The 12,742-nt window shown below is 48.1% G+C and overlaps 1 protein-coding gene across 1 annotated transcript in view; it reads left to right on the top strand.

Annotated features, from left to right (window-relative positions):
* Window positions 1–12,448, top strand: part of Pou2f3 (POU class 2 homeobox 3) — a 79,426-nt gene extending 66,978 nt beyond the window's left edge. The window contains exons 8-13 of the mRNA XM_076843683.2: window positions 85–226; window positions 1,995–2,131; window positions 3,749–3,910; window positions 9,791–9,857; window positions 11,258–11,393; window positions 12,409–12,448. Of these exons, the coding sequence (XP_076699798.1) occupies window positions 85–226; window positions 1,995–2,131; window positions 3,749–3,910; window positions 9,791–9,857; window positions 11,258–11,393; window positions 12,409–12,448 (684 nt within the window). The remainder of the gene's footprint in view (window positions 1–84; window positions 227–1,994; window positions 2,132–3,748; window positions 3,911–9,790; window positions 9,858–11,257; window positions 11,394–12,408) is intronic.
* The last annotated feature ends 294 nt before the right edge of the window (window positions 12,449–12,742 follow it).

Raw genomic sequence — 12,742 nt, 5'->3', positions numbered from 1 at the left:
GGATGTGTGATGGGGCCAGTGTGGTGGGGATGCAGGCAACAGGAGCCTGTCCATCACACCCCTCCTTCTCGGTCCCCTGTGCAGGGTGATGTAGGCTTGGCGATGGGAAAGCTGTATGGCAACGACTTCAGCCAGACCACCATCTCACGATTCGAGGCCCTCAACCTGAGCTTCAAGAACATGTGCAAGCTCAAGCCGCTGCTAGAGAAGTGGCTGAATGATGCGGGTAGGCCTGGAAGAGGGGACGTGGAGGGGGACCTAGACGGGGCCTTAGCAATCATTCCAGTGATGTGTGTATGTGCGGGGCTTTAGAGATTGCAGAAATAGCACCCCTTTCTCCTCCTCCTGATTCTAGAATGAATTGAGAAATAAGACACAGGAGACAGGCAAGTAGAGATGACAGGATCAGCTTTATTACTGAGAAAGCCCTTTGTGGGACATGACTTTAGGTCTGTAGCCATGAAGATGTGCTCCCAGGTCATTCCACTTCCTACCCCAGAGCCACCCAGCCTAGACCTTAGGACAGCTCCCTGGAGGTAAATCTGGGTCTGCAGGGCAGACGCACTTACCCAGATTGCTCTCTAGAGTAGGTCTAGAGAGATAGGACAGTCGGGCTTCAAGGGACTCACTGGGATGGGTTGACCACAGGACAGCACAAGGTCTTCCCTAGACACTTCTGGAGTAGGTTTTAAGGGACAGGCAGCAATTTCCATCTAGACTGGCCAAGTATGCAGGAGTATCCGTGAGGATCAGTCTTTCTGAGAGGTCAAGGGTGTAAGCCAAGGGGCCAGGTGTTTGGGACAATGTCAGAAGAGTTTGGTGTCAGGGTGAGTATAGGACAGGGTTTCTCAATCCGGCAATATGGACATTTCTGGCCAGACAATTCTTTGTTGTGGGGACTGGCCTACACACTGCAGAATAGTTAACAGCCACCTGCCCTGGGTTGAGACACCTCAAAATGTCTCCAGACTCTGCCAAGTGTCCCCAGGGGAGTGGTGGTGCAGTGGCCCCTATTTGAGAACCCCTGGTCTAGGTGAAGAGGGCAGGAAGGGCAGGGTGGACAGCCAGAGTGGGTATGTGACCCTCATTGAAGTCCCTCTATGCAGAAGCTTAGGAGGGAGCCAGGAAGTACCCCCCCCCCATCAGGCCGGCCCTGAGACAACTTCTACTGAAGCACTGAAGTAGAAGAAATGATCAGAGGTGCTGGGTGTAGGGACACACATCTGTAATCCCAGCTAATTGGGAGGCTGAAGCAGGAGGATCATAAGTTCAAGGCCAGCCTAGACAACTTAGCAAGACCCTGGCTCAAAATAAAAAGGGATGGGGATATAGCTCAGTGGTAGAGTGAACCCGAGTTCAAGCCCCAGTACCAAAATGAATAAATAAATGAGAGAGAGAGAGAGAGAGAAGAGAGAGAAGAGAGAGAAGAAGAAAAGAAATGACTAGAGGGCCCGAGAATCTTTGAGAACGGGCCTGTGGGTCATCTCAGAGTGACCCCGACTGATGCTTCAGTCCTTCCTAAGGCATAACCCTCCTGTCCAGTTACCGCCTTAGCTGCAGCACTCTTGCTGACCAACAAATGGCTTCAATACAAACACTCTGCCACCAAGTACCAGTGTCTTTGGCTCAGAATGCCATTTTACTTGGTGTTCACATCCAGACATATCTCTAAGAAACAAAGTCGCCAATGTTACTTGGAGCTCTGCCCGTGCCCACTCACACCCACACATGCCGCTCATGTCCGGACTTCCCTGAACCATGACCGCAAACACTGGAGACTGTGGTGAGAGGCAGGAGGACCTTTGCCCAGAGCAACGAGAAGAAGCAGGATCTTGGTCTGTTCTGGGTCCCCTGTTGCGGGAGGGGGCCTGTCCTGAAAGAGCTACTGCAGAACCCACTGGGAAGGGCTGTTGGACCTCGAGTCTACCGTGGCAGGGCCTGACTCCCTGTGCATCCCCTTCTCTGAGCTTCTCTTGCTCCTGTGCCTCCCTCAGAGTCCTCTCCGTCAGACCCCTCAGTGAGCACACCTAACTCCTACCCCACCCTCAGCGAAGTGTTTGGCAGGAAGAGGAAGAAACGGACCAGCATCGAGACCAATATCCGCCTGACTCTGGAGAAGAGATTTCAAGATGTGAGCAGCCCCCTCTGTGAGAATGGGTGGGCCGGCCTGCTCAGGTGGACGAGGAGGCACCACAGGGCTGGGAGGCTGGGCCCTGGGCACTAGCTCTTTCCCCAGCACACCTGTCACATCATCTTCTGTCTCCAAGTGCCCTGGGATTTGAGTGGAAGGCTGCCCTTCATCTAGGGTTCCAGAAGCATCTCCCCACCACTGAACCTTTGTGTTCTGGCATTTATTTGGAATCTGTTGTCCCTCTCACTAGGAGGAATATAGAGTCCCAGGAGATTGTGTCCATCAGGGTAAAGGTAAAAAATCAGGGTGTCCTATATAAACTCCATCTTTTTAAAGATAAATTTTGCATTTTTCAAATTAGAAAGATAATAAAGTTTCATCCTAAACAATCTGGAAAATTCAGGGAAAGAAATAGAAAGAAAAAATGTACCCTCCAGTGCTATCTGAATACATGTTCTTCTATTCCCTTTTCCTGTGCACATTTAAGTGCTTGTGACCATATTGTGCACTTGTTATTATATTATATGTGTTTATGAACTTTTGTGACAAAAGCATGTGGAAGCTATGGACCCCACCGGGAGCCAGGGAACAGAAGCCCAAGAGCTTCCAGCCAGGATCTCTCAGAGCCATGCTTGGTACCACCCACCTCTGAGGCCCAGGCTCTCACCCAAACTTATAGGCCTGAGCCTGAGATTGCCACCCCGCTAGCAGATCCCCCAGTGCATTTGGCGCAGGGACTTGATGGCTGCATCCTGCTGGCAGGATTCCCAAAGCTGGCATTCCCTTCGCAGAACGGGACAGTATAGGGTGGTTGCAGAAGTGTGGAGAGAGGGGCTCAACCACAGACTGGAGCTGGGTTGATGGCACAAGCCTGTAATCCCTGCTGCTTGGGAGGCTGAGACAGGAGGATTACAAGTTCAAAGCCAGTCTCAGCAACTTAATGAGGCCCTAAACAACTTAGAAAGACCCTGTCTCTAAATAGAATATATATAGGGCTAGGAATGTGGTTCAGTGGTTGAGTGCCTCGGAGTCTGGGTTCAATTCCCAGCACCAAAACATAAAAACAGACCTGGGTGGCGGGGCCTGAAGGAGCATGATGACCTCATATTCTTGCACAGCTACCCTGAAGACGTGACAAGGGCACGAGTTTTAGCTTCCTCCTCTCCTTGTAAGAGATGACAAGGGGAAGGATATCAGGTTCTGAGAAAGCATGGGGATTCTGCTCCCCACCCCACGTAGCTCACCCTGGACCTCTGTCCTCAGAGCTGCTCCTGAGGGAAGGAGCGAGAGCCGAGACCTGCTGTTATGGAGCCTCTACTCTGTCAGTTCTTTGCTTGGCAATTTATACACATTTTCTCATTTAATCCTCACCGTAACCCTCCATGATGGGCATTATTGTTCTTATTTCATAGATAAGACTGAAGCTCAGATAGGGTAATAAAGTTTCCCAAAGACACATAATGTGTAGTGATTAAGAGGATCCCATCCTAGAACTGACTCTAAAGCTTCTGATCCATATATTGTTCAATCCTGCTTCTTTGGAACATCTATCCCTCATCCCTGATTCTTGATCCTGTTCCCTTCTGCTGATCACGTTCTGTCCCTTCATCCCTGTAGAACCCTAAACCCAGCTCAGAAGAGATCTCCATGATTGCAGAGCAGCTGTCCATGGAGAAGGAGGTGGTGAGGGTCTGGTTCTGCAACCGACGCCAGAAGGAGAAGCGAATCAACTGCCCTGTGGCCACACCCATCAAGTCACCTGTCTACAGCTCCCGAATGGTAAGTGGCCAGGAACCAAGTTGCCTGCCAGGTACTTGTGGGCAGTGCAGGGGGATGGTGGGGGGTGGGGGCGACACAAAGTCACCTGCACCCTGGGAAGGTGGTGGTTGGTGGGGCGCAGGATATGCAGTACATAAATAAGCAAGGAGTTACTGAGTGTAATATATAACATAAAGAAGACCAGAAGGGCAATGGGGTGTAAAGTGATGGGTGGGAGGATTTTTAAGAGTGGGATTAGCGAGGACCTCTTTGTTAAGGTAGCATTTGAGCAGAGCTCTAAGTGTTGCGAGGAAATGAAATACGTGGATATCTGGGGGAAAGAGGGACCCAGGCAGAGGGCCAACAAGTAAAAGATGCCACATGTTCCAGGAGCAGCAAGGAAGCCATTGTGCCTGGGGCAGAGCGAGGAGAGAAGGGAAGGAGGCCACGGAGTAGCTGGGAGAAGTAGCAGGGAGCAGACTCCCCAGGGTCTCGGAGTCCACCAAAGGACATGAGATTCTAGTTTCAATAAAGCGAGAGATGGTCGGAGAGTCCGGCAGGGAAGTCTGAGCGGATTGACATGGGCTTCTGCGTGGAGAGTGACCTGGGTGGAGGCGAGAAGAATTATGGTCATCAGCCTGAGAGAGGTGGAGGCTTGGCTAGAGTGGTAGCCATGGCGACAGGGGTGAGACACGGTAGGACTTTGCATAAACTTCAGCTGTGGAGCCAACAGGATGGGCCAATGACTCAGTAGGGACTGTGAGGAAAGGAGCAAAGGTGACTTTAAAGGTTTTGGAAACTGCGCAGCTGGTTGGGAGGCCCCATTAGCTTTAGAAATGAAGATGGGAGGAAAAGCAGGCTTGAGGGACAAAAGAACTTGAGAATTTAGGGTGGTTTTATTGAGTTGGACATGCTACTAGGCATCCAAGAGGAACTGGGGAGTTAAGTCTGTGACTCATGTTCAAGGGAGAAGTCAGGGTGGGAATAATTTGGAGTTCCAGGAATATATGTGGAAATTTGGAGGATAGGGGAACACGGGACCTGCATGGCAGGGGAGAAGCTTTTCTCCCCTATCTCTGGGGCGGTGATGGTTGAAGGTCAAGAAAGTTGAAGATGATGATGTCCTTGGGTCTTCTAGCATCTACTGTGGTTGAAATTCAGCCTTGTTGGACCACTCCTCAGTATTTATCCTAAAAAATTAAAATCAGCACACTATCGTGATACCTGCACACCCATGTTTATAGCAGCACGGTTCACAGTAGCCAAACTGTGGAACCAGCTAGTGTCCATCAGTAGATGAATGGATAAAGAAAATGTGGTATACCTATATAATGGAGTTTTATTCAGCCATAAAGAAGAATGAAATTACGTCATTTGAGGAAAATGGATGGAACTCGACAACATTGTTAAGGGAAGTAAGCCAACTCAGAATGTCGAGAGTTATATGTTTTCTCTCATGTGGAAGCTAGAGAGGAAAAAGGAAAAGAAATGTGGGAGAGGATCTCATGAAAATAGAAGGGCCATCAGTAGAGGAAAGGGACCAAGGAGAGGGAGGAGAGAGGAAAAGGGGAAATACTGGGGAATGATGTCGGCCAAATTATGTTGTTACATGGTGTTATATGTATGGCTATGTAAAACAAATTCCACCATCATATATAATTATAATGCACCAATAATCAAAATTGAAAAAAAAATCAGCCTTATCAGGTGAGACACAGCATTTTCATAAAAATTATACCACTATTGAGTTTTCACCAAACATCTGTTGACCACCTACTGTATGTTGGCCTTTGTGCTGAGAGCTGGTTATCTTTTTCTAACCATGAAAAGATAAATACCATTTGTTCCCTGTCCCAGAGGACCTCGCTGCCTAGCAGAGGAGGCAGACAGATGAACAAACAATGAACAACAACATGATCATTTCTCTAGCACTTACTAACAGACCTTGGGAGGTGACGGTTAGGGACACTTCTCCAAGGAGATCATTAATACCTGCGCTCAGTCTACAAGGGCAGGAAGGAATGAGAGGCGGGGAAGTGTGAGGCGGAGCTCTCGGGGGAGAGCAGGAGAGCAGCCATGTGGAGCAGATCATATGGCTCATTCACCCAACTGCGAATGGTTCCAAGAGGAGGAGCGTTGAAAGACAAGTCTGGGTTGATCAGCGGGGGCCAGATAATGAAGGATGGTGTGTGGACTTAAATGAAGGTTTGCTGGGAGGCTGAGGCAGGAGGATTGCGAGTTCAAAGCCAGCCTCAGCAACTAAGTGAGGCCCTAAGCAACTCAGGAAGACCCTGTCTCTAAATAAAATACAAAATAGGGCTTAGGATGTAGTTCAATGGTTGAGTGCCCCTGAGTTCAATCCCTGGTATAAAAAAAGAAAGAGAGAAAAAGAAAAAAGAAAAAAAAAGAAGTGAAGGTTTGGGAGAATCATTGAAGAATTTCAAGCAGGGCATTGGCTCCAAGTGATGGCTCTTACTGCAGGATAAAGGGTGGCTTGAGGGATACAATATTCACTGTAGAGAGAACAGACAGGATGTGAGCGCAGTTATCCAACAGAGGAGAAATGAGGGTGAAGCAAGTCGTGGTACAAAAGAGATTCGAATGAGAAGCCGAAGGTTGTGGTTAATAAATCAAATGCTGGCTGGGAGCAGGAAGGGTGAGGAAGGACAGAGAAACTTGAGGAGACTCTGAGCATTCAGGCTGGGCTGGGGCAGGGGTAGATAGCAGTGCCCTGTGGGAAACTGAACAGTGGAGAGGAGCTGGTTTGGGAGTGGGGAAAAGTGATGGTTTCGCTTTGTACATCATGATGATCTAAGCAAGAATGTCCCTGGGCACTGGAATGATGGGTCTGGAGGTCAGAAGAGAAGCTGGGATGGAGACCTGAACAGGGCAGTCACAAGCACACGGGCCAAGCTTGAAATCCTGGGAGAGAGATGTTTCCCTGTGAAGCTTGTATGGAGGGAGTAAAGAGGTACCTCTCATACCCCCAGCAGAGAACCAGGGACAGAAATTGAGAAGGAAGTGCCAGAAAAGTCCAAGAAATTGCAAGCAGGTGGTGTGGGAGGTGTGAACAGGGGCGAGCCTGTAGGCGAGTCACAGGAACACATGTGAAAGTCACTTAAATCAGAATGGGGTCCTGGAGAGTAAAGAGATTAGGAATTAACTGCATGCAAGAGAAGGAGCAGCTTGCGAGAAGCCCTGCAGTTATAAAACAGCATGACGCCTTTGGGGAATCACACATATTTCAGTCTGGCTCCAGCCAAGGGTTTGCGATTAAAAATTAGAAAGGTTGGTGAGGGCTGGAAAATGATGTGTCATGGATTCTGCGTTACCCTGAAAGCCACAAGGAACCGCTGAATATTTTAAGTTGGAAATAACATGGTAGCCATTCATCATTGCTTCTTCAAGTATTCACTGCATGCTTGGTACTGGGGATACCATGGTGTACAACATACATGTGATTCCTGCTTACAGAAAACACACTGAATAAATGCTGTTGTGATGGGTGTGAAAGAGGATGTGCAGGTGTTTAAGGACTCACCTCATCCAGGATGTCAAAGGCTTCCCTGAGAAATGATGTTTAAACGGACCGCATTAAAAAGAATGGCACTATTGATATGAATGGGGAAAAGTGTCTGAGTTGGGGGGTTTAGGCAGGAGCAACCATAGGAAAGAACATTTTAGGCAGAGGAGAGAGTATATTCAAAGGCCCTAAGTCTGGCAGGGATGGAGAGAAGAGGAATCATAAAGTTTGGAATGGGGGAAGCCCAGGAGCAAAACAGTGTGAATGAGGAGGCTGGAGTGGGAGGCAGGAGTGGGTGTTTGTAGGGCATTGGAAGCCATTTAAGGAACTTGGTCCATGCCATAAGAGCTTTGGGACTTTTGAAGATGGGGCTTTGGTTAGAAAATGTAGGAGACAGGTCTCACAGTGGTTCACTTCCACCCAGGGCACCAACATGGGAGGAGGGGTGAGTGAGCTTCATTTGTTATTGTCATTCCCTGATCACATTTTTTTGAGGATCTGCAACTCCCAGGCCTGGGTGAAGGCACTAGTGATACAGCAGAGAACTGCACAGGCATTGCCCTGCCCTCACGAGGCCTGCAGCCACAGGTCACACACACATGATAACACACGTACACGTGATGTCCTTCTCTTTATCCCCTGTCTCCACAAGACAAGGACATGGTTTCTTCTGCTTCTGATATGAAATGATCTCCAAAATATATAGTTAATTTAGAAAAAGGAAAAAGACAAAATGGTGCACACTAGTGTGGGCATAATTTTGGTTACCATATTTATAAACAATAAAATGGAGCCAGGTGCAGTGCTATACACTACCACCCCAGCTACTCAGGAGACTGAGGTAGGAGGACTGCAAGTTCAAGGTCAGCCTAGGCAACGTAGTGAGACCCTGTTTCAAAATAAAAGGGCCAGGGGTAGGGTGCATGTGTACATGAGACCCTGGGTTCAATCCCCAGTACAGAAAAAGGGGCGGGCAACATATATATGTCTGTATGTTTGCAAATGCACAGCCTGGCTTCAGAAGGAGACAGGAGCTGGGAGCGGATCACAATGACTAAAAACATTATTATTTATTTGAAAATAACAACAACAAATTTCTCAGGTGTGGCAGCAAGGAGGGAGATTACTGATTATATCTCTCAGCACTGGGCCACCCCTCCCAAACTGTGCCCCAGCCTGTCTCCACCCTCCTCAGATCCCCAGCCTACTGAGGAGGCTCATTGTAAAAGGAAAGGTAAATGCAAGAGGCGAGAACCATTGCTGATTAATTAGGAAATGAGAACATGCTGCATCCTGTTAGGACAGGCTGTTCTAAACCGAGGAGGGGAGGAGTATCACATCACAGGCCCCTGGCAGAACTGTCTGTCAATATCCGTTGAAAACTCTGGTTAGAGCTCCCGCGTCAGCTTGAGAAGGAGCGGGGAGTGAAAGCATGCAGAGTTCAGCTCAAAAGACGAGTTGAAAACCATCTAGAGGTGTGCATCGGTAGAGAGCATTTTCCTTTAGGAAGGAAGGAAACTAACCTTTAACAAGCTGGCCCTCTTTGGCAGCCATTGGGTTGGAAGCTTTATGGGCATTATCTCATTAAATCTTAATTAAAAGAAAATATCAGGGAGATGTTCCTGCTATTTTATAGATGAGAAAACTGAATCTCAGTGGGGTTGAATAACTTGCCTGGACTCATGCAGATGATGGATGAGGGGCCAGGTCTTCCGCCCAGATCCATCCATTCTGTTATATCTTGTTCTAGGGTAGTGACAGTGAGGGGGAGCTCAAACTCAGTTATCTTAAGTCCCTTTCTAATCTCAGACTTGATGATGCTACAGAGTATCCAGGGCAAAATAAAAAGCTCCAGAGATCAACATTCAACTCCTCCTGTTGTCTCTGGAGAATCTGTGGTGCATTCACCCATCAGGGGGCGTTGGCCAGAAGCAGGGTTGCTAGGGCTGCACTCCACTGCCCTGAACTCAGGCAGGGTTTTCTCAGGAAGGGAGAAGTGGGAACTGGAAATGAGGCAGCAGCTGGCAGCATCTGCCTAAGCATAGCCATGAGGCTTGCTCCTTTCACCACCAGGACACTCAGGTAAGGCACCTTCAGGCTGGCAATGTCAAAGAAACCTTGCTGAGGCACAGCAGTGTGGGGGAAGGCAGGGTGTCAGGACCAGGGAGCTTCCAGAACAGACCAGGGCTAGAGCTGGATGGGGCAGTACGTGGTCCATAAGCCTTCTTATAAGAAGAATGGGGTGTAGGTTTGGGGAATAGGAAATCAATGAAGTCAAGCCTTGGTTTCTGCAGTCTGGAACCCAGCATGTTGGGAGTAGGACCCAAGGTTGGAAAAGGTAGTGGGAGTGGATACTTACAGCCTCTCTTGCCTTTCAGGTCTCTCCCTCAGGGACTTTGGGCCCCCTCACTGTCCCTCCTGTCCACAGCACCATGCCTGGAACAGGTGAGCTTAAAAATAATGTTTCTAGATAGCTCCATAATTCCTTTAGATAACAGGATATTAGAACCAGAAAGGATTCCTTTTAGTTCTAATATCCTGTTATCTAAAGGAGAACTAGCATCCCATAAATGCACTTCAAGGGACATTAAAATCCATGCCGAGAACAGGATTCCATGATCAAATAAATCTGGAAAGTTCTGGGTAAGAAAAGTTTAGACAAATGTGTTTGTTTTAATGGCAGTACTTCTCAGCAATCAAACACATACTACATTGAAAAATGAGCTGTAGAGAAGGCCAAAGGAAGGCAGGGTTTTCCATTACTAATTTTATTTTTTATTTTGAGACAAGGTCTTGCTAAGTTGCTGAGGCTGACTCAAACTTGCAATCCTCCTGCCTCAGCCTCCCAAGTCATTAGGATTAGAGGTGTGTGTCACCACACCTGGCTCAAACTAATTTTTAACAGGATTCTATTTTTCAAAAATTACCTGTAGCATTTCAGAGAACGAGGGATTGAACCCGGTGGAGCTTAATACTACATCCCCAGTCTATTTTGTTTTTTCTTATATTTTGAGACAGGGTTTTGCTAAGTTGTTTAGGGCTTCACTAAGTTGCTGAGACTGGCTTTGAATTTGTGATTCTCCTGCCTCAATCTCCTAAGTCACCAAGCTCTCTCTTCCATTTTTAAAAGTGTCTTAGTTTGATGGTAAAATGTAGGTCACCCTATACATGGAACACAGTTTGGGAAACCCAAACACAAGAATTCCATTTAGTCCAAATCTGCTATTTTACAGAGGACAAAAAAGAGTTTATGGAAGTGAAACAGGTTGGCACAGGCCACAGAACTGCTCAGTAAATGACCCAGGACCAAGATGAGACTCAAGTCCCCTTTCTCCTGGTTCAGCACTCTTTCAAGCAGATCACATGCCTTTTCTTGGGTGGAGAGGGGAAAACTAGAGTCATTAGTTATGTGCTTGGGTTCTCTTTTTCCCTGTGTGCTTCTCTTTATTTCCTCCTCTCTTCTTTTCCTATGTTTCTTATTCTTTTTCCTCTCTCGCCTCTTGGTCTAGGGCTACAGATGCCCAGCCCAGGGTGTGTCGTGAAGTAGGATGATTTTGGCAACTATCCTCCTTGATTTGGCAAGTCTTGAACTTGCAGAACCAGCCACACTGCTCTTGAGGGCCTGGGCTGCAGAGAGCATCTGCCATCAGAGTCTCTCTGGGGACAGGTCAGGCCAATGGGTGGACATTGATGCTAATGCGATAGGAAGTGGGCAGATGGGTAAGGGAAGGGTGAGGTCCCTTTGGGGATATACCAGGAAGTCAAGTTTTAAAAAGGCTATATCACAAGGTCCCAGGATCCAACAGCATTCATTTCCCTCTATTTTTGCCTCTCCTTGTCCTTAGTAACGTCATCCTGTTCCCCTGGGAACAACAGCAGGCCTTCGTCTCCTGGCTCAGGACTCCACGCCAGCAGTCCCACTGCGTCTCAAAATAACTCCAAAGCAGCCATGAACTCCTCCTCCAGCTTTAACTCCTCAGGGTAAGACCCAGGGGGAGAGTGCAGAGGCAGCCGGCAAGCCCAGGGGCACGTGAGGAGTTGGACCAGTGCCTTGGGACAGAGAGCTTGTCACAGGACTGGAACAGAGGAATGGGCTGGCAGGGAGAGGACAGAGTGGACAACTAGACTGGACCACATCCCTAGGGAGCAGGGATTTTAAAATTAAACTGCAGCCAGGGAGCTGTCCTAGGAAGGAGCTGATGTCAACAAAGCCAAAATTTCCATCCTCACTTGGACAATGGAAATTTCCAAGCCATCCTGTCAGAAAGGGCCAGGTCTTCTGCTGGGCTTAGGGGCACGCTGGTCCGTGTCAGGAACCTGGTTCTCAGGATGTTCTGACGCGAGCCAAGAGCTTAAGCACAAAGAACACCCTGGGCTTTAGGCATGGATGACACCAGGAAGGAGGGAGGTGATGCCAACCCCTATTCCCACTGCCGCCTGGGCAGCAGTGGGGACAGCAGCCTCCAGGGCTTTGGTTCGTGAGCCAAAGAATCTACTCTAGAAAGGATTCTCAGAGCATATGCCTTGAGAGTGTGTCCTAGTTAAGAACAAAATAGAGATTTGAAAGTTGGACTCTAGGTTCCAGACCTGAACTTGTAGGAAGAGATGCATCTGCTTGTCCCAATCCAAGCTGACAAGACAGTCGGCTTTTACTGGCCAATTGTGGTGTAGTCCCCAAAGCTGGAATTCCCCTGGTACCAGAGAGAGAGAGAGAGAGAGAGAGAGAGAGAGAGAGAGAGAGAGAGAACACCAAATAATATATTATTAGGAGCTTTACAAAATTACTTTGAGGTATGAGACATATTGGAAAGTATACAATTCAGTGAGGTTTTTTTGTGTAGTGCCAAGGTCATTCAACCATTACCATTACCTAGTTCCAGAACATTTTCATTTCACCCCAGAAAAATCCCTGTATGTGTTAGCGGTCGGTCCCATTTCCATCTTTTCCAAGCACATTAGTTACTTTATGATAGACCTGTTTCCTTCTTCCTTCCAGATCTTGGTACCGATGGAATCATCCCACCTACCTCCACTGAGACCAGAACATTCCTCCTGCTGCACCTGGCCCTGTATGACCCCCTACCCCCAAGGAAGGGAGCCACTCCCTCTCTATGTGGACAGATTACTTTCAGAAGCGTGGAAGAAAAGCCCCACTATGAGTGAACCCAGACTCTTGCCTTCTTCAGGAGCAAGGGCTTCCAGAGAGCCAAACTGTGATAGAGCCATGTGCTGACTCTAATGCTCTTGAAATACATCTCCCTCCCAGGAGATTTCCGTTTTCACCGTCTTTGCCTGTGCCCTGAGCTTCTACCATGACTTCACCAAGGCAA

Source organism: Callospermophilus lateralis, chromosome 2, assembly GCF_048772815.1.
Source record: "Callospermophilus lateralis isolate mCalLat2 chromosome 2, mCalLat2.hap1, whole genome shotgun sequence".
NCBI classification, from domain to species: Eukaryota; Metazoa; Chordata; class Mammalia; order Rodentia; family Sciuridae; genus Callospermophilus; species Callospermophilus lateralis.
This window is presented reverse-complemented; position numbering and strand designations above follow the sequence as displayed.